The sequence below is a fragment of the Chanodichthys erythropterus genome, chromosome 2 (assembly GCF_024489055.1).
Source record: "Chanodichthys erythropterus isolate Z2021 chromosome 2, ASM2448905v1, whole genome shotgun sequence".
In the NCBI taxonomy this organism is placed as follows: Eukaryota; Metazoa; Chordata; class Actinopteri; order Cypriniformes; family Xenocyprididae; genus Chanodichthys; species Chanodichthys erythropterus.
In genome coordinates, this window is record NC_090222.1 from 19,331,108 (window position 1) to 19,352,757 (window position 21,650).

General features: G+C 36.2%; 2 protein-coding genes across 3 annotated transcripts; one reads left to right on the top strand and one right to left on the bottom strand.

Moving 5' to 3' along the window:
• Positions 1-292: 292 nt before the first annotated feature.
• ino80e (INO80 complex subunit E) lies at positions 293-7,622 on the bottom strand. Of its 2 annotated transcripts, XM_067404106.1 has the most exons (8): positions 7,199-7,622; positions 7,044-7,114; positions 6,902-6,954; positions 6,746-6,818; positions 5,141-5,258; positions 3,260-3,358; positions 2,866-3,074; positions 300-407 (listed from the first exon to the last, which is right to left on the bottom strand). In XM_067404106.1, exons 1-7 carry the CDS (start codon positions 7,277-7,279, stop codon positions 2,868-2,870), a joined length of 702 nt encoding a protein of 233 aa, XP_067260207.1. In that variant the 5' UTR covers positions 7,280-7,622; the 3' UTR covers positions 300-407; positions 2,866-2,867. The 2 variants fall into 2 exon arrangements, with proteins under 2 accessions (XP_067260212.1, XP_067260207.1); XM_067404111.1 differs by lacking the exon at positions 3,260-3,358 and having other exon boundaries at positions 293-407.
• Positions 7,623-9,232: 1,610 nt separating this feature from the next.
• On the top strand, positions 9,233-13,702 carry si:ch73-54f23.4 (zinc-binding protein A33). Its single transcript, XM_067393400.1, has 6 exons — positions 9,233-9,355; positions 9,584-9,679; positions 10,418-10,651; positions 11,057-11,079; positions 11,227-11,342; positions 12,572-13,702. The coding sequence occupies exons 1-6, from the start codon at positions 9,242-9,244 to the stop codon at positions 13,132-13,134; spliced, it is 1,146 nt and encodes a 381-aa protein (XP_067249501.1). The 5' UTR covers positions 9,233-9,241; the 3' UTR covers positions 13,135-13,702.
• The last annotated feature ends 7,948 nt before the right edge of the window (positions 13,703-21,650 follow it).

Below are 21,650 nucleotides of genomic sequence, written 5' to 3' on the forward strand. Positions count from 1 at the left end.
TTCTAAATCATACTTTCTGACTACACCTCGTCTTAGTATTGCTATAATGCACACAAACCAGTACACACACCTCTCACACGCCTTAATGACTACCTGTGTGTCAGCATTCCCCAACATCCACACGAGCAAAACATGCCATTTTTGCCGCTAAAGTCATTTTTATGGGCAAAAGAACATTCTGACATTGTCTACATGCCAAACAGAAAAAATGTTCAGTCATAAATTTGGAATTTCATTTGGTACCCACAAATCAGCGGTGATGATATTCAGCATAAAGAAAGTACAGATAGAAACACAGGGGAACAGATTTTAAATATTTAATAAAAAAATAGCAGAGGACATTAAAACGGCATTCAACAAAAATGATTTTGAAAAACAAATGTTTTGCTTGCAGTTTCCTTTGACACCTGTGTAAAGAAAAAAAAAAAGAAAATTTAATTGCATTGATTTAATATCATTTATTACAGAATTGTATTTATCTTAATTTTTATTTAGAATTGTGTTCATAAACTGTTAGATACACTGTCGTGCCTAGTTAGTGTTCAGCTGGTGTTTGTGGATGATTAATAATCCCATAGCAACTTGCCTGAACTAGTGTTGATTTGCTCCTGGGTGAAATGGGTGTGGCTCTCTCAATCTCAGTGTGTTTTTCCTCTCTCTTTGTTCCGCTCACTCCCTTTCCCTCCCTTATTGTCTAAATTCTGTCGCACAACTCTACATTTACTGCATGCTTACAGCTAATGTATTGCAGCTCAGCAGTCTTTAAAGACTGAGCCTATCCAATATCCAAGATGAGTCAGGGGTTTTTTGGTAACTCAATCTGTTACACAACCAAATGCCAACATATACAGCACAGATCCAGCTTCCTTAATGACGTATCACAAAATCTAGGTAACTTGGTCAATCTCCACCCACATGGGATAAATAGTGTACCCATCAATCTGGAAAGATCTGAATGATCTCTAACAATATAAGGTGTGCACAACAGGTTCAGAAAACAGGACTCAACAATGAATATTCTGGTTGTCAATTTTCATTGGCCACACCACAAAAAAATGATCAATTATTATTTTTTTTGCAATGCATTTTTAAATTTGCTAGAAATATTTGTTTTTTTTTTTATTTTAAATATATTTTTTAGAGTTATAATGTAACTCCATAAATCCATAAACACAATTCTGCTGGAAAGCGATGGCGTAGTTTTCAACAAATGTTAATATGTTTAGGGTCAGTAAGATTGTTTTATTTAAAAGAAATTAATTTATTCAGTAAGACTGCATTAATGAATTGTAAAGACTTTTACTTTGATTTTTATTGCAAATAAATGCTGTTCTTTATAACTATATATTCATTAAAGAATCCTAAAAACTTAATTATGGTTTCCACAAAAATATAAGTTTTCGACATTGATAATAATCAGAAATGCTTCTTGAGCAGCAAATCATCATATTAGAATGATTTCTGAAGGATCATGTGACACTGAAGACTGGTTCAGCTGTGCCATAACAGGAATAAAGTACATTTTACATATTAAAATAGAAAACAGTTATTTTATATTGCAACAATATTTCACAATGTTTCTGTTTTTACTATATTTTTGATAAAATAAATGCAACCTTGGTGAGACTTTTAAGAACATTAAATAATATTATCAACCCCAAACTTTTAAACAGTAGCAAATAGGGCTGCAAAGGGGTGGAAAGTTTCCAGTAAATTTCCAGAAACTTTCCGGAAACTTTTCACGGGAACTTAACCTGGGGAATTTTGGAAATATTCCAATTTGGAAACTTAACAGGAATTTATTGGAATTTACGGGAATTAATTGGAAATTTTGGGAAATTTATACAGATTTATAATATTTATATAAAATGTATCATATAAAACAAATATAAACATTTTGTTTGGTCATAACATGAAATAACAGTTATTTATTTTTCACATTCAATTAATTCTAATTTAGTAAATATGTAAATTAAATATATTTTTATTGCAGCAATTGTTATGTGTTATTTATTTCAGTGTCACATGATCCTTCAGAAATCAGTCTAATTTTGTTGATTTGATACTTATTTGTTATTATCATTGTTGGAAACAGTTGTGTTAGCATGTTAGAATGATATCTGAAGGATCATGTGACACTGAAGACTGGAGAAATTATACTGAAAATTCAGCTTTGATCACAGGAGTAAATTATATTTTTATGTATATCAATTATTATACCATTATTTTAAATTGTAGTTATGTTTCACAATATTAGTTTTTTTCCCCTGTATTTTTGATCAAATGTGCATGTTATGGACTGGGGGAATGCACAGTGCATGCAGGGGGTGTGGCCTCAATAGCCCTGCAGTAAGTAGTGTGCTTTGTGGGGAATGTGCAGGGTAAAAATTAAACTAAAATTGCATTACATATGGTTGTTTTAAAAAAAATTATGATGTTTTTTTCAACTACATTTAAGTACCCTGTTATAGGCTAACCTGCAATTTTGCAAATTCCCTGTTTATTCCCATTTATTCCCTTTAATTCCATATATTCCGGTTAATTCCCATAAATTCCCGATAATTCCCATGGAAAGTTTCCAGCTTTGAAAATTCCCGGAATTTTGCAACCCTAGTAGCAAACAAGATGAAGTTATGCGATTCTTATTGTTGAGCCCAGTAAAAGCAACTTGGTTTTAGATGAAATTAGTTGCAAGATCTCTTCAACAGGTAATACCAGATTCAGCATGATACTGCCTGACAAAAAAGGTCTTAGTTTTAAGCTGGATTTAATAACATATAATCCATAATGATGAAAAGTCAGAAAGATTTTTCAGTAGATGTAGCTGCTGCTAAATCCTCACAGAGGCCTGTATTTTTCTATTACCTTCACTCATTGGGTATGTCAATGACCAGCTCTGCCTCATCACCCTCTCCTCTCTCCTCCTCTCCTTGGTCACTATCTCCCTCGCTGTCTCCCTCTTCCTCGGCTGCATCCTCGCTCAGCATCTGCTGTGGGACCCAGCTGAACGGCCCACTCGCACCCCCAGCAGCACCACCGCCTGCAGGGTAACTGGACGTGAGTGGGCCAACCACCTGAATAACAGGGAGAAGCAGAGAAATGTTTGTTACTAGACTGCATATCAGAAACATGTAACTAAAATGCATGGAGAAATATCTTACTGTAACTGCAAGATTATTAAAAGACATGACAAACAATAATGGCCACATGAATCGAGGCCTTTGTGTTTCCAGCTTCAACCTCTCTGTCCCTCTCTCACCTTCCCTGAACCGTCTTTCCTCTGTTTGGCCAGTTTTGTTTTTTTCTCTTTCTTCACACGCTCAGCAGAGGGAGCCAAATACTCAGGAGGGAAGGGTAACTGCTCACCCACAATCACACACACACACAAGGCACCGAAGAATAATGGTCATTCCCACACACACACACACACACACACACACACACACACACACACACACACCCAGCGTGCCCAGAGAGATGTGTGTGAAGTCCACATAAACCAGGTGAGGTGATAAAAGACAAAAAGAGAGAAAAAAATGAATAAAATGACAAATTAACAGGTGACAAAAACAGAATGTAAAACACTAGCTGAGTTTCCATCTACCTATTTTTATGTGAATTTTGGGATAATACATAAAAAAGATGCTGGATGGAAAAGCCAAGATGAGCATAAATTGAGGCTATTGTTTTAGCATTGTTATCGCGATATATGCACATTGTGGGATGTGTGATAGGGATCATAGTTGATCCGCAAGGACCAGGCACCATGCATATGTGATTCTTTGGGTTAATTGCAAAGGTTATCCATTATAGAGCGAAAGTTTATCATTTACACTTGTTTTAGCTTCTGTCAGTTTAAACATTCAAGCGATTTTAAACCATTTGAGCGCAAGAAGACGAGAAAGAACTCAATTTGGACCTTACGTGCTGTTTCCTGTGCAAATGCACACACAGAGCACGCAAACACTGAATTTCATTCTCATATTTGTGCTTGAACAGATACATACACGCAAAAATATGTCAAAATGCCTGTTTTACGTGAAAGTAAAAACCAGATGCGTATCATTATATTGGATCCGTGCATTTGGTAAATACCTGCTGCAGTCTGTGTCATTAATGTTCATACAACAACAAAATACAAAGAGAAAATCACTTTTGTAGCTTTAACAAAGATTAATTATATTTAATTTATGCAGTAAAGACTATGCAGTGTTATTTTACATTTGATTATTCAATTTCTGTACCTGAATAACATAAGGCACTATTTATTTCATTTGTATCTTTGCTCTATTGTATTTATCTATGCCTGTAATTTGTTTATTTTTTACGCAGATTCACTCACCTAAGAAATCATGCCAAACATTCTAGAATGATTCATTCTTTACAAATAAAGCTATTCAAATAATCTGGTGAAGTTGTTTTAATACTGCAATATATATCACAGAAAAACAACATATCACAATGTCAGTTTTTTTCCAATATTTTGCAGCACTAGAATAAATTCTAAAACGTATGTGCTTAATTGAGGCGGATCATTTTTTATCCAATAAGAAGACACGCATAAACTATAATGGAAACGCATTTACCGAATAAATCCCTTGATGTGGGGAAAAAAACTCATGTACCTTTGGCGTGAGGATGTGATTGGATAACTGGACTAACCGGCAGACAAATTTAATTGCACACTATCTCAAATGTTATTTTGGTCACTCTGAAATGCCTGAGTCAAAGTCTGTTATCAAAATAGTTAGGTATAATTACCTCCCAGAACTGTCTCACATGATTGCAAGGCATCTGAATGCAAGATAACATGACAGCGTTTAATTTGTTTTATCTGTGCGTTCTAAGAGATAAGTAATTTACAATGTTCAAAAAAAGAGTCACAGTGGGTTCCCTGATTGCAGTCATTTTTATTACAGATATTTTTGCACCAATTTCCCAGGAAGTGATGGTTTTGTTCTCTTAGACAAATGGGATGGAAATGATACTTTATTCGCAATTGTTTTGATATCCCAATTTTGTGCAGTAGTTAGAAAATCGCAAACCTTTGATGGAAACATAGCTAATGCGAGTAACTGAAAAGCATAAGTGCAGTATGTATGAAACCTGTGGAGTAATTATGGAGGTGTGATGTACTCACAGTGTTGAGGTACTGTGCTGGAGCAGATGACTGGAGAGGAACCGCACCAGAGCGGGACAGGAGTGAGAGATGAGGAGATGAGGCCGACGGGACGGGAGGAACTCCAGGACTTCTCCTCCTTAGAAAAAAAAATCAATAAAATGATTAAAAACACAGAGCTACTGTATAAAGATTAAACAATATGCAATAGCAGAAGTGACATATGCATAACACATGTTAGCTTGATAAAATCAGGAATAGTACAAAAAACAAACAAACATACTTGTCTTAAATATAATTTAATAATGCCCCAAACATTTAAAACAAATTATTAAGTTATTTCAGGTGAGTATGTGTAATTAATTCATTTTAATTTACTTTTTTTTTGTTTTGTTTAGTAGAATTTTTCAAATTATATTTATTCAAAAGCAAATTATCTGTCATTGCTTATGAGTTACTATAGATGTGCATACACATTTATGTGTTTTTACAATTTTTTTTCCAATCGGATGGCTATTTCTTATAAGAAGCATGTAACTGGCAAATTTTAAAACCCTTGTTTAAGATCAATGGATGATTGAAAGGTACAGGTTAGTGTTTGCACTACAAATGCAATGTGCTCATGCAATTCTGACTATTGCAAAATTCAAAAGGCATACATATATAAAATTTCAACAATCCATAAAGGGTATCTACCTATACTAGTTTTGGGGTTGGTAAGATATTTAAAATGTTTCTTATGCTCACCAAGGCTGCATTTATTTGACCAAAATTACAGTAAAACTGTAATATGGTGAAATATTATTACAATTTAAAATGTTTCCTATTTTAATATATTTTAAAATGATATTTAATCCTGTGATGGCAAAGCTGAATTTTCAGCATTACTACTTCAGTGTCACCTGATCCTTCAGAATAGGGATGTGCAACGATTAATTGCAATTAATGGTTTGCAAAATAAAAGTCTGTGTTTACGTAACATGCATGTATGTGTGTGTTCGGTGTATAATAATTATGTATATATAAATACAGACACATACATGTATACATTTAAGAAAAATGTTAGATTTATATATAAAATATTTACATTTATGTGTAATATAAAATATATATAAATATATATATTTATTTAAACATGCATATATTTGTTAAATTTATACATGTATGTGTGTGTATTTATATATAGACAGAACACACACATATATTGCGTAAACACAGACTTTTATTTTGCAACCATTAATCGCGATTAATCGTTGCACATCCCTACTTCAGAAATCATCCTAATATGCTGATTTGCTGCTCAAGAAACATTTCTTATTATTATCAATCTTGAAACATTTGTGCTGCTTAATGTTTCTGTGGAAATCATGCTTTTTTATGAATTCTTTGATGAATAAAAAAAAATAAAAAATCATAAGAACAGTATTTATTGGTTAATTATTCAACTGCATTCTTGTTGAATAAAAACATGACTTTCTTATAAAAAAAAATCTTGCTGAGCCTAAACTTTTGAATGGTATTTGAATGGAATTTTATTTAGGTTAAAAGTGTTAAACTTTACCAGTTATATTTGTAATGTTTTACATCTGTCAAATCTAAACATAAATTTACTTGCTGTAGACTCACTTTTTCCCTGCATCCCTGTCTCTCTCTCTGGCTCCCTCTCCATCGCTGTCTGAGGAAACTGTGGCATCAGAGTCTGAAAACAAAAACACTCTCAGCACACAGAATCCCTGAGGTTTCCTCGAGGTAATCAGATAAGCATTTTCTTTAGAGACCTACCAGAAGACTCTTCATCCACTCTTTCATACTGCAACAGCCTGTCCAACAGAAAACTGATGCAAACAAAAGCGTTCAGTTCTGTGTATGAATCAGTGGGTCAAGCAAATGTGAAGCATTTGAAAACTATTACTACGGGTTCTACCTTTTGTCTCTAGAAACTTTTAATAGTTTCCTCTGAGCTCTTCTCAGCTCCTCCTGAAAACACTCTTGCTCCTGAACAGAGAAATAAAGACACAAGATTAACAAGCATTTTGAAACGACAAATAAAAAACGAACACTGAAGAAAAAGATACTCACATATACTAGAAACTTTAATTTGCGTTTGAGATTTTTGTATTTTCTCTTGTAATCCACCTCTACTTCAGCTTGTCCGTTCATTTTTGATACTTTAATGGAGATATGCAGATGATTTTGCTACTTTATATTGATTCGAAACCGAAACTGTCCAAATGTTAATGTCTATGTTTATCCAAAAAGATTTAAGAGACTCAAAAAGATTTAAAGAAACTACTGCTGCTCTGTTAGCCAGCTAGCGCTACATTACCAACAAGATAAAGAATTAACAAATGATGCATTTGTCGAGTCTAACAAACAAGTATCGACGAAGACAATGACTATGTAACAATCTAATATGTCAAACTAAATTACAGGACATTTAACAATGACAATAAGGACCAATCTCTCGCAAGTCAGATACAGTGGCGACGTGCTCTTTGTTTACTTCCGCTGTCAACGTACTACGTACAGGAAACGGGTAAAGCAGGCAAATCTCATTACATTTCTAAAAAAAGATTTAAAGTTCGCCATATAGCATGAGTATCAATGTCCTTTCTCGATTATGCTTTATTAGAACACACCCCCAATAGTACAATAATATAATATAATATAATATAATATAATATAATATAATATAATATAATATAATATAATATAATATAATATAATATAGGAAAAATAATTAAATTTACATCAACAAATGTAAATAATAAATGCATTAAAATTAAATTCATGCAACAGCGTGAATGTAAATAATTTTGTTGGTGTCCACTAGAGGGTCTCAATACGCATCCAAAAATGATTCAAATTAAGTTATAATATAATAATTCAATGTAAAATAAAATGGTAAATCTCAAAGGGGTAACTGACATCACATACTTTTTTTCCTTTCCCAATAATATTGATTTTAGAAGAACATACAATTATTTTATTACTTTAAAAATATATATATATAATTCTGAAATGAATTGTAAAAAATGTAAAATGTAAAATTTCAAAATGTAATTACATTTAATTGTTTTAAGCTATTGACACTCCTAGTTTCTATTAGCCCAATAAAAATGTAACAAACAGCATCATTGCGGTAGAAGTACCATGAGGAAATCTCTTGGTCTCAACAGAATCTGAGAGCCACTCCCAGATATCATGATGTTCTAAAAACCCTGTGTAATTTGACCATTTTGAAGTGTCTTATGGTGACTGTGCATTTAAAATGATTGCACTCTCTCCTTTTACTGAGTCTGCTTCTTCATCTCAGCAGTCACACTCAGGACAGATCCATGAATAATACATTGCCTTGGTTGAGCAGTGCTCACACACACACACACACACACACACACACACACACACACACACACACACACACACACACAGAGAGAGAGAGAGAGATGACGTAAACCACAAAGGATTTTTTTCTTGTCATTCAGCTCTGCCCTCAACTGTTTCACAGAAATATTTGAAAAATCTTTGTCAGACAGACTGCTCTTTATGAAACATAATCTTCCTCTGTTTGCACATACAACAAGGGCGCACACTCACTTTGTCTGCTGTTATATATCATTTGTGCATACACACACACAGACAAAATCTATGTGTCAGACCCCTTATAGCGTGAAACATAAGCCCCCGATATCCATTCTCTCTGTCTTGCTGCCTGTAATAGTCTGCCTCTGTTCTCTGACGTTGGCTCTTTTTGCAGACAGAAATAGAAAATCTCTTCCCTCACTTCCATAAATTGCTCATGCGGTGCAGCGAGACAGCTGTGGACCCCACAATACCTCCCTCTGCTTTTCTTCTCCTTGTTGATATTCTATTATGTGAAGTCAAATTATGTCTCAAGCCATTAAAGATATTATACTGTACTTAGTTTTAACTTAAATCGTTTAGTGCAGATTTAAGTTGGTCGCGTGCTGGTAACATCCAGTCTCTGACCGATCAGTCTGTCACCCTCCTTTGATATATTACCCTCATATTGCCTTTGTCCTTCCCCCTCTCTTTCCCTCTCTCTCTAAAACTCATACACACCTATCACTCAGCTTGATTTAACCCCCCTCTCTCACACATATGAGATCCCAGAGTTCTGTCTGCTTTGTTCTGTCAAGGAAAACTGGAATGCACACAAATCACATGAAGGACACAAACAACAACTTTAACAACTCCCTCCTTGGCGCCCAAAAGGTAAGAATAAAATGTCACCTTCATATGTCATAGCAAGGTGAAATACACAGTGTGGATTGTTTTTATTTCTGGAATGTTCTACGTGGGACGGCAGCTTAAACATGTTATTTGGACTTTCTGAGAAGAATAAAATCTGTTGTTCAAGAAGTATGGATTACATTTAGTTTTAACGCATAAACGGTATTAATTTAATTAGTGAGCTTGTTACACTTTGTGTTTGTGTTTCAGGAGAAGCTTATTCAGGCGATTAAAAAAATTAAACATGAAATTGATGAATGTTATGAAGCTGAGAAAGACGCCTTTGTGGACGCACTGGAGGTTGAGGTACCGATTGATTACTTTTGTAATACTTATGTGTGACTGAATGTGTATTAATAGTCTTTCCTTCAGAATACCACTGACTGGCTCACATGGAAAGATAACTCATTATTCAATTCACATTTGTATAGTGCTTTTCACAATACATATCATTTCAAAGCAGCTTTACAGAAAATGCATGTCAACATTACAAGTTAGGGTAATCTGTTATCAGAGGTGCAAGTTATGTAATTTCAGGAACTTACATATACAAATCATGCAGTTAACAATCTATTAATTTAAACTGTAAAAATTTACAATGAAAACAATGAGATCATTGAAGTATTGAATACATTATCATAAAAATAAACTCTGGCAATATGATCACCTCTTCCAATAATAGAAGCTATGCGCACACTGTAAAATTATGTAAAATATTATACAATATGTACTTTCTATTAATGTAACACATTTTTAACCCACTATTAACTATTGTATAAACCTGAGGGAAAACATAACTCTGGCTGTCATGTGATTAATTTCATGATTTCTGACGAGTCTTTTAAACCACTTTATTTATTTATTTATTTTTTGTAAATTTTTTCTCTTAAATTTTCTGCAGACCCCTAGCATCTTTTTGCGACCAAATTTCTGGTATTAAATTTGAGCAGTAACTTCATTAGTCAGCCTGCTCATTTCTCCAGAGTTATTAGTCTCTCTTCCACTGTGTTTCTCATTTAGTCTCTCCTTTCCTCTCCCTCGCAGACCAGATTTGAAGAGATAGAGCATGAAATCCGAGCAGAGTTCCAAAACCTCCATCGATTCTTAGATGAGGAGGAGGAGACGGACCTGGAACGAGTGAAGAAGGAAAGGGACAGACGAGTAAAGATCTTAAAAGAGAGAGAGAAAAAGATTGCCATGCAGGGTAGAGATCTAGAGAAAGCCATCGAGAGACTGAATTGCAAACTGCGAGAAGATGACAGTCCCAAACTTCTGAAGGTGGATTTCCATTTTAAATTGTATGAACTGACAGCCTAAGCAGTGAAAGCCTTTATCTTTAAGCTTTAAGTAGTTTGGTCGATGTGACCTGCACAGGCAAGGAAATAATTCCTCATCCTCTATGGATTGCCTAATTTAAAGTTTATTTTATTTAAATGTAATGGCATCGTCTTCTTTTACCACATCACATATTTACTGTAAAATGACAGAATTACTTTTATAGTTAGTTCATGCAGTGCAATAGACACCCATAGAACATGCTAGATGCCATTTGACACTGTTCAGATCAAGTGCCTAAACAATCACATGATTGAAGGAGTGAGGAATCTGAAGTGCTGACTGCTGTATTCAGGCAGTGAAACATGACTTTGAATATGAAGTTTCACTATATTTTTATCCATTTAGGAAATCAAAGAGCTTCTGAAAAGGCAAGTGTCTTTTCTATGTCTATTCTTTCTTTCTTGGTCTCTAATTCACATATTATCATAATCATTGTTGTAACTTTTCTCATTATTGCTAACTGATCATCATCTACCTCCTTTCTTGTTTATCTCTCATTATTTTTCTTCTATTAGATGTGAGGTGAATTTTATTCGCCCTGCCCCAATAGAAACCGAAATCCTCTCTGGTCAGTTTGTGGGACCCATTCAGTACCGGATCTGGAAACACATGAAAACATCCCTCTACCCAAGTACTGAGACTAGATATTAAATAATATTACATAATTATATCACATACTAAATAAAAAATCTTCATTTTCTTTACCTAAGAGCTAAACATCTCTCTATAGTGGTGGGGATTTTGATTAATGCAATGACTCAAATCTTTTGAATCCATTCACTAAAATGATTAGTTCATTGTCTATAATCTGCAGGTTACTTCACCAGTAGGTGGCGACAGATGAGTTTTTGTGTTATGATTGATATTGATATCATTTATTCATGTGATTCTTTAAATCATTGGCTGTGTATGAAATTGCATAATCCCTGAGTAGGTACTTATTTTGAATACGTAATGACTTTGTGACTGCTACTCCATTCGCCATGCTGTCATTTTCATGTGACCTACCAGTGTCAGCTTTACTGCCATTCACAGATCCTCTTTTGTGGCCTCATGCACAGTAAAATCCCCAGAGTTAAATCAGCTCTGCTCAGAGTACATATGGTCCCTCTCTAAATAGTGTGAAGCAGAGTTAAAGTTAATAAGATAATTAAGCAATTAATAAGGCTTTGACTAAAGTCAGTTGTTGTTCTTGTGTTTCTCATTTCTTCAGTGATTCTGCTTGTTAGCAGCAGGTGTTCATCACTACTGCACAATCATCACTCAATTAATTGCTTAATTATCTCATTAAATTTACCTCTAATTTAGTGTTATTTTAACACTATTTAGAGAGGGACCATATGTACTTTGAACAGAGTTGATTTAACTCTGGAGATTTTGCTGTGTGGGATAGTAAAGTGTCCAGCGTATGCACACTTCAGAATGTCTTCGGAAATAGTAGGTAACCGGAGTAATTTTTGCCTAAGTGGTGAATTCGAACATCCTTCTCTTGTCACATACTGTTTTTAGCCTGCTATAGTAGGGAAGCATGCGAGGGTTCATGTTCAGACTCAAATCATTTACTTGTTCAGTAGGTTCATTTTGTGAAATCCTCCTTCAAAATGCTCAAAAGCTATTTCATGCTATAGCCAGTGTTTGAAAATAGGAAAGCACTCACACGCATCAAAAAGAATAGACAAAAAGTATAAGTCAGTTCATGGAAATGGACAAAAACGATTCATTCAAAACATTGAATCATTCATGAAAGACCACCACTTTAGGCTAATAGATGTAATGTTAATGTAATATTGTACTGCACATCACTGATTACTATCACTGAATTCTCAACAAGTTTGTACTTTACTTCATTTTCATACACAGACATATCCACGTTGACTTTTGACCCTGAAACAGCACATCCTCTCTTGACCTTATCTGCTGAGAGGACGTCAGTTACTTTCGATGAGGATAAGGTGCTGCCTAAGGAGAACCCAGATGAGAGGAACCCGAAGCGCTTCCACTACTACTATTGCGTGATGGGCTCGGAGGGTTTCACTCATGGCCGTCATTACTGGGAGGTGGAGGTGAAGGGCAAGTCCGCCTGGCGAGTGGGTGTGGCCAGAGCGGACGTGCACCGTGGGGAGATGGACTCTTCCTCCACGTTAAATGGACTGTGGACGCTGTCCCTGAGAAATGGCTCGATCATGGCCTGCACCCACCCAAAGCCCACACAGGTGCTCTTGTACGCCCTCCCCATCCGCATCGGCGTCTTCCTGGACTGTGATAATGAGGAGGTGTCTTTTTACAACGCTGTCACCATGACTCCACTCTTCTCCTTCTACATGGGGACTGTTCTAGTGCCGCTCTATCCATTCTACAACCCATGTGACACAGATGAAGGAAAAAACTGCGCTCCTCTTTCCATCTTCCATCCATCACTCTGAGGGATTGACATAGGAAATAGATGTTTGGTTTTTCCTACTGCTGACACCGTTTGAAACGCTGAATTCTGATCACCTCGCAGCTTGTATACCTATAAAGATATAGAGCAGTTTTTGCTGTGTAGTTGTGTTTGGATCAACTGTTTAAGTAACAATAAATAGTGTCTGTATCTGAAATCAGATTCACTAGTCCCTACATTACCTCACAGATATAGTTCAATGAGTTAATGAAAATAAGTGAGTGAATTTGGACATGAATGCGATAATTTTCTGGCAAGACGCAGGAATTATTTTGCCGCAATGCTCACGGTGCATGAATATTCTGTAGTGGCTAGTCACTGAGTGTACATCGGTTGTATACTTGTTATTGAGGTGCATTATGGGATTGAATGACTGCACTTGTTAATTCTGTCATTATTTACTTGTTCCAAAATGGTATGCAAATATGGTTTGACATCATGATGTTGGTTATGAGACTCTCGAAAACCAATAAGCTTTGATTTTATTGACGTCCAGCCTGCATCATAGGTACTTTATTTGGTTTGAGAGCCACAAACATATGGACAACATTTATAGGGCTTTTTTTTTTTTTTTTTTTTTTTTTTTTTTAAAGCTTGACAAGCTGTTGTCACAATGAACTACTATATCAATGTATTACAACTATACAATCATGAGCATCTAATCTCAGAAGATAACCAGGGTTTGACTTGGTTAGAACTTAGTACTTGGATGGGAGACTACCTGGGAATATCAAATGCTTTATCTTTGGGTGGCTCATTGGGAAGCGCTGTTGCCTCACAGCAAGAAGGTCCCTGGTTCAAGTCCCAGCTGAACAAGGAGGCCTTTCTGTGTGGAGTTCTTCTTGTCTTGCTGTGGCTTTCCTCTGGGTAATCTGGGTTTCACTCAAAGACATACAGTAGGCCTCATAGGAGACAGTAAATTGCACATTTTGCATGGCACCTAACTTTTTCTGAAGCACTTTTTTTTTTTTTTTTTGCTACAAAAGAAGCTATATCACCATAATCAAGGCATTGAAGGTACTATAACTTGTGTGTTTTGCCTTTACTCACCTAAACATGGCAACAAGACTAGCTGGTAGCAGGTAGTTGCTGAATCGCAGGTGTTTCATTTACTAGATAAGGGCATGGCTGCAGTAGGTGATGGGGCCAATGATGTCCAGTGCAAGTAGACTTTAATTTTTATTTTACTTAACATTATTTTAATAATTTGTTATATTGAAGAGAATATTTTTGAAGGATATTGGCTTACTTATGGCCTTTTTGAGCACTTGAGCTTAGCTGAGGCTTTTGTGTCGATCTTGAGTTATTGGAATATTGAGGTGTTCAGTTTTGTTTGAATTTTAGAAAATAAACATGTGATTGCTCTCCTCACAAATCAACTGTTTCTTGTTTTTAACTGGCACGTCTCATAGGTGTTGATAACTAGTGCATCTTTGAGCATAAATTCATTATGAGTAAAATACTTAGTCTTTTATTCAAGTTGTATTGGAATGTGGTGACTTTTAACTTGTAATTGCGTAATTTTTACGCTGTAAGGTTTCTGTACCTTTACTCAAATATTGTTTTCAGGTACTCTTTACACCTCTGGTTAGCATTGTTATGGACTGGACATCTGTCCTGGGTGTTTTCCTGCCTTTGGTCCAGGAGGCTGAGTATACTCCAACATCCCTGTGACCCTACATAGGACAATCGGTTTGACCCAGTCACCACAGCTATGTAGGGCCCAGATGGGTGTCACCTGGGCTGTCTAACTGGGGCCCAGCCAGTTTTGTCCACAATTTCCATGGAGGCCCCACATGGGTTAGCCCAGATGAAATGAACACTGCTCAGTGTGCACACTACAGGCTGTTAAATGTAACACAGAAACATGCGGGAGTTAATGACATAATTAGGTGATAACGAGCAGAATCACTGAAGGACAGAGGAAAAACAAGAACTACGACTTCAGCCACAGCCTTCGATGAAATCAACTGAAGATAAAAGACATTAAATCTCTCAAGATCTGATTAAGCATCTCCACAAACAGCATTACCAGCTTCACTTATTACTAACCTGACTGACTTTATTTCTGTGTGTAAGTAAGTCTTACAGGAGGTTTGAAGTGTTTAGTGAACAGTGTTTTTCAAATTTTCTGATTAAAACGGTTTACCGTAATTCTAGAAGAGATCCAACACAAAGTTAATCACATTTTGCTCATAAAAAGCTCAGTCATTAGATCAGTGAATTAAACCACTAGATGATGATTACATTCTTATCATCAAACAGCTGAACACATTGTCTCTTGTTTTTCTTGCCATAACAAACAGCTAGAGCAGCCAGAGAAACACTAACACTAAAACAGTCAAGAGTCAAACTGCCTAACTGAAGTAAGCATTGACCTTGATCATGGTGACATCAAACCAATCTTATTTTCAACAAATCATCAACATCTAAACCTCTGGTAATTCTCAATAACAACTTTTGTAGATGTATGTCAGAAATAAAGTCAGTCTGGTTAGTAATAAGTGAAGCTGGTAATGCTGAATGCTGTTTGTGGAGATGTTTAATCAGATCATGAGAGATTTAATGTGTTTTATCTTCAGTTGATTTCATCGAAGGCTGTGGCTGAAGTTGTAGTTCTTGTTGTTCCTCTGTCCTTTGGTGCTTGTTATCACCTAATTATCTCATTAACTCCAGCATGTTTCTGTATTACATTTAACAGCCTGTAATGTGCACACTGAGCAGTGTTCATTTATTCTGGGCTAACCCATGTGGGGCCTCCATGGAAACTGTGGACAAAACTGGCTGGGCCCCAGTTAGACAGCCCAGGTGACACCCATCTGGGCCGCACATAGCTGTGGTGGCTGGGAAAGAATGGATGAAGTTTGGAATTTCAATAGGGTGAATAAATAATGACAGAATTTTTAATTTGTATGCTTTTTTGATTTATTTGTATACACTTTATTAATAAAATATGTGTAATTTATCATGCAACTCATCTTTGTGCATGCATTAAAGGTGGAGTAAGTATTTTTTCAAAAACACTGTTTGGAAGTTAGTTGGGCTGACACCAAACAACAAACGTGTAACCAATCAGCATTAGGGTGCGTATGATGGTCGAGGAGACAAAACGAGCAAGAGGGAGATTTGAAAAGAAAAAAAAAAAACTGCAGAAAGAGAGATGGGACACAATACAAAAAGCTCAAAAGAGTATCACTGGAATGAAGGTTTATGACTGGGCAGTGCACCAGTGCACTCACCTCACCTACTCGGAGCAGGGTGGTAAGGATTGGAGGGAGAGTTTTGAGGGCGGAGCAATGAAGAGAGGGATGGGTTTGTTTGGATATGTCTAACAGCGTTTTTGAAAATCTACTTACACATCTTTAATGAATGTTCTGGCACAATAAAATGGAAAGCAATGAAAAATAATAAAAAAGGAATTATATTTCTGTGCCTGCTGACAGACTATAACCGGGTGTGTCTCATACATTCTGAAAAGTGAAGCCACGGGCTCTTTGATCGCCCCCTGGAGGCTGGATGCAGTACAGGTCATAAACCCCGCCCTCTCAATGCAGTCGAATGAGACTTCAGTGAAAACTTAAAAATAAATTCTGCTTCAAATAAAACTTTCTGAAAGATGGTTTTGGTCATTTAAGGTATTTGTTATCACACTGATATATATTCAATTGTTCGTTTTTGTGATGATTTAGATTTTAGCTAGCAATTTGATGCTATAAAAACGGGGCGTGTCGTCATGATTCGAACTTGATTGACAGCTTGTCTGAGGACTGTCGGAGCTTCGAGGGGAGATTGAAGATGTATTAACTAACTGTTAATTTTCAATTTCTTTGTTATTTAACACCAACAAAATGAGTTGTTCAGCAGTAAACTGTACTAACCGACCTACAGGATCTGACGGATTACTGAACCTTTTTCTGTAACATTAAATATGGGTGTTACAAGCTAATTAATAAATGTTATTAGTTAAGATAACACACCTAATGTTAACAATGTCGGGAAAAAGCAGGTGATCGTTATCTGGCAGTTACTTATTTTTATAGGTATAAAATAATAATTAGCAGGACAAAACTAATGATAGCTTACTCTAATTACAGCAATCGATCTCCTGTAACGTTAGTTGAACTTGATTTAAAATGGCAGGACCGTTTCTGACGATTTAGAGTTGTTTCTAGTGGCATATTATATTGATTTTATCTACTGAATTTGCTGTTTCAAAAATATTATTGCTCTAGAAATAGAATAGCCTATTATTTTATAGGTAGAATTTTAAATTGTATATAATTTTTATAGTCTATTTAAAATACATGAATGATGACGCAGTCGTCTGGCCGGAAGTTTGATATCACGACTCCGCCTCCGGCTCCACTGAAGGTTCCTTCTGCGCATGCCCAGGCTCCAAACTTTTTTTTTTGACGTATTGCGAAACATGTCAGCGCCCATTCGGTCGGCCATTTTGGCTTCAGTTCATTACAATTGAAGGAAGCGACGTCGCGTCGTCCATCTTTTTTTACAGTCTATGACTATAACCTATATATATATATAAGACTATAGTAACCTGTTTACCATTATGTAAGATAATCTTATCAGCCTGACATTTCTTTCCCTTTTTCTCCTTGTTTTCTCTCTCCTGGTCTTTAAGGCTGCAAAGATAGAACGGAGAATAGTTGTTATTGTTTCATCACACATCTGGTTTTAATGTACACTATATGGGTGTGTTTCTTGGAAAGCAGCTAAGAAATGGACCCTGCCTTTTGTATTGCAAGTATGGAAGGGGTTTTCTTGGATCCCCAGGAAGGCAGGGGTACTTGACCAGATGTTGACCATATTTAGACTTGTTTTTCTATATGTACCACGTTCCTATATCATGAAAGTATATTCTCAGTAGACAGTTGCTACACCACCCCTTGAACATGTATAAAAGCTATGTACTGAAGAAAGATTGGGAGAAGGTTTTGTGAACGGATTGGCTTCATGTTCATGACTCTTTTCCCATAGGCCTATGCATTCAATGAGTGAAAAAGACAAACTGGAGATTAAAATAATCTTACACATTACTTGTCTATAAATAAGCCAGACACATCTGTTGCATTCAGCCATGCCCAGGGACTACTTTGGAAACTATGTGCTGTTGGAGGGGCAGAAAAGAAAAATGAAGAGGGAGGTCCCCTCTGCACCCTGCCAGCAACAGGCCAAGGGAGAAGGAAAGAGAAAGTTAGAGAGACAGTGTGAGTGTGATTGACTACAAGAGCAGAAAGCACTATCTTTTTTTTTTTTTTTTTTTTTGGAAATAGGAGAGCCATGTCAGGCCTGACAGCTGCAAGACCGGCTGAACGTGGTAAGTGCGTGTTAATAATCAGGAATGGTGAGAGAACATTGTGCGTAGTATGTTTTTCATCTTCAAACCAAGCTTGGGTCTTCAGCCGACAAAGTTTAAATTCAGTAGGGCTAGTGCGCTTTCCATAATGTAGGTGGTCTTTAGCATCTGTTCGAGCACTTGAGCGTTTTCACTACGAAAGCAATCCGGTCGAATGCGTTTTCATCTGCCTCTGGAAGTGGTCTAAAGTGGACAAGCTCAAAACGTTTTACACCGCGTTTACACCTGTATTTAGCCTCGACCAATTGTGATTCAATCAACCAAAATGCAACCAGGTTGTGCTGTGTGCAGTGCTTTATAACTGCTGTATCACAGGTGTGAGGAGGAAAAATAACACAATGACTCTGAGAAACATTTTAAAATCATTTATTATTATTTCTAGGCATGAAAGAAAGGAAGTATATCTTCTTTACAAAATGTTTATGTGTTGTATTTGTGCAAAAAGGAAAAACGGGGACTGATAAAATGTAGAGCATCACTCAGGTGGAATAAGGAGAGGAAAAGAGAGGCAGAAACCTCTCATGCACCTGTGGGACACAACTGCACTTTGAGTTTACTTGGAGAATGCACAACACCACAGGATACGTGGACTTCTCATGCTCTATACATTCTCACCACTTATTTTCCTCACTCTTGAGAGATAACTTCACACCTGTTGAATTCTTGGAATTTACTTAAAAGCATAGCTCATCCGAAAATTTTAATTCTTTACTTTACTCACCTGCATGTCATTCCAAACCTGTATGACTTTATTCTGTGGGGCACAAAAGAAGATAGTCTGAAGAATATTTCAACTGTTTTGTCCATATATTAAAGTCAAAAACACCTCTCGACTCCACTGCTTAAAATGTATGGACAAAAAATATTTTGAAAGAAAGCCAGTCATACAGCTTTAGATCAACATGAGGTGAGTAGACAATAAGAGATTTTTTTTTTTTCAAGTGAACTATCCCTTTAATGCCCTTAAGAATGTCATCGACCAATCAGGTCTAACCGATGGAATGGAAAGATACAGGGTGAAACGTACAATGCAACAGTTTCAATGACATCCAAGCGATGTTTTACACAATGGAATTATCCAATTAGAGACCTGCAGAGCCGTGCGATACATTAAGATCAGAGTACTTCTTTTAGACGTCTACACACTACCTCCTAAATATGCATGACCACAATAGCACAGATAGACAATATGGGAGAGTAACTCTATGGCATGCAATGACAGACTGCAATGACAATGCATCGTTACTTTACTTTACTTTGTCTGTATTTTGTAAAGCGCCTAGAGCAAGGGAAAGCGCTATATAAACTAAATTACTATTCTGTTAGCGTAGACTTGAGCATCAATTAAATCAAATTGGCCTGTAGTACACGGCTATCTTGGTATCAAAACAGACATAGTCAGGTCCCACTATACAGCATCGAGTCCATTCTGATATAAATCTTGCACTGTGCACTTCTTTAAATTAGATCTGCATTTAATACCACTTAAAAAGAAACAGCAATTACCAGCCAGCCAGGGAGAAAAAGGACATTGCTAATTGCATTGAAATGACAGCTATCCAATGGAGATTGTTGCTAACACACTGAAACACACAAACATACTCACATGCACTTGTACAAACACATACAGGCCTCCCGATGTTGCCAATGGTGAATAACATCTAGAATCTCTCATCATAAATACCATACATACAACACTAACGTCAACACACAAAATACAAAAACAGACAGTAATCATGTCATGATACAAGACTATTATCAGTGGCAGTGTCCTGAAGGGTAACGAATATCTTAAGTGTCATCTTCTGCTTTAAGACACTGTGATGATTCAGTGAGTAACCAGGAGAATATTGATTTTGCCTGGAAACCTGTGTGATGTGCTTTACCGGGATGCACTTAACGGTATCATTTGCTGGAGATGAGATATGACATTTAACAGCCAATGGGCTTAGCTGACGGGAACTGTGCTACACTAAGTTTTGTATTGTATAAAAGATGATAAAAACCCTGTTGTGGCTGCCTGTGAATGGTTGTGAGAAAGTAAAGAATCTGGAAAGTGTAGACCAAACTACAGAACCTCACAATACTCAATTGAAAAGTTATTATTATGCATGTGTACATGATTGTGTGTGTATCTGCACATTTATTATAGCTAAGATGTACTTACTTACTTACCGGCTCTCTTTCTCTCTTCAAACAAAGTGAGGAGGTTAACTTTTAATGTGGAATCAAATTTGCGCATTAAAAAAAAAAGAATAGTAGTTTTGAGATTAATAGGGTTATGATATCAAGCGTTTGTGATATTTACATTATGAGATGTGACACTAAGGCTATATGGGTTTTCTAGTGTCATTTTCTTGCACTGACATTAAAACAGCTGTTGACGGCTGAGAAGGAACAAGGCCATTTTCAGAAATTTGTGGAGAAGGCATTGCCAAATATCTGATTGAGATTTGTAAACGTTTGATTGTATTTCAAACCTTGTGCTTTGCCAAAATAACATCTCTCTCTTTTTTTTAAATGTCGACATACGTTAAAATGTTGTTTAGTTAGTGGTTTAGTAGATTAGTCAGGGTTAACTGTGAGGTAGTGATAATATTACATTAGAAAATCTACCCACAAACCTCCAGTCTGTCAAGTCTGCCCTATGCTTTAAGTTCTTAAAACACATATCGAGTTAGCTATCATACCTCACTGCGATTTAACATCAGCTCCCACAGATAGTCTTGTAGGAGTAGGTTCCTGGACGTATACAACATTAACAGGCAGTGGTGTTCAGGCTCCACCGGAGGCACCTGGAATATACGTAAACTGATATGTGAGACTTTCTTTCAACTGTATATGACTATAAATCTAAAATTATTTGTGGAACATTGTTGATTAACCAGAAGCAACACACAGAAGTAACAATCTAGATCTTCCTATAAACCATGTCCACTTGCTCTTCAAGCAAACAAGAATCGGCAAATTTAATACCAGATGTTCTTGGGCTAATTTACTGCTTGCGCTACTTCTGCTCTTATTCACCAACTACCCGCAATCACTGTCATTCTTTTCAGCACAAACAAGCCTCCTTTTTATGTAAATTAGGATCATTATAGATTCGGAGTCAGTGCTATTTACCT

Coding starts and splice junctions, on each gene's coding strand:
- ino80e (XM_067404106.1), bottom strand. CDS start 7,279: ATGAACGGACAAGCTGAAGTAGAGGTGGATTACAAGAGAAAATACAAA. Junction 5,259..6,745: donor GACAGGGATGCAGGGAAAAA/GTGAGTCTACAG, acceptor TTTTTTTCTAAG/GAGGAGAAGTCCTGGAGTTC. Junction 3,075..3,259: donor GGAAAGACGGTTCAGGGAAG/GTGAGAGAGGGA, acceptor CCTGTTATTCAG/GTGGTTGGCCCACTCACGTC.
- si:ch73-54f23.4 (XM_067393400.1), top strand. CDS start 9,242: ATGAGATCCCAGAGTTCTGTCTGCTTTGTTCTGTCAAGGAAAACTGGA. Junction 11,080..11,226: donor ATCAAAGAGCTTCTGAAAAG/GCAAGTGTCTTT, acceptor TTCTTCTATTAG/ATGTGAGGTGAATTTTATTC. Junction 11,343..12,571: donor GAAAACATCCCTCTACCCAA/GTACTGAGACTA, acceptor TTTCATACACAG/ACATATCCACGTTGACTTTT.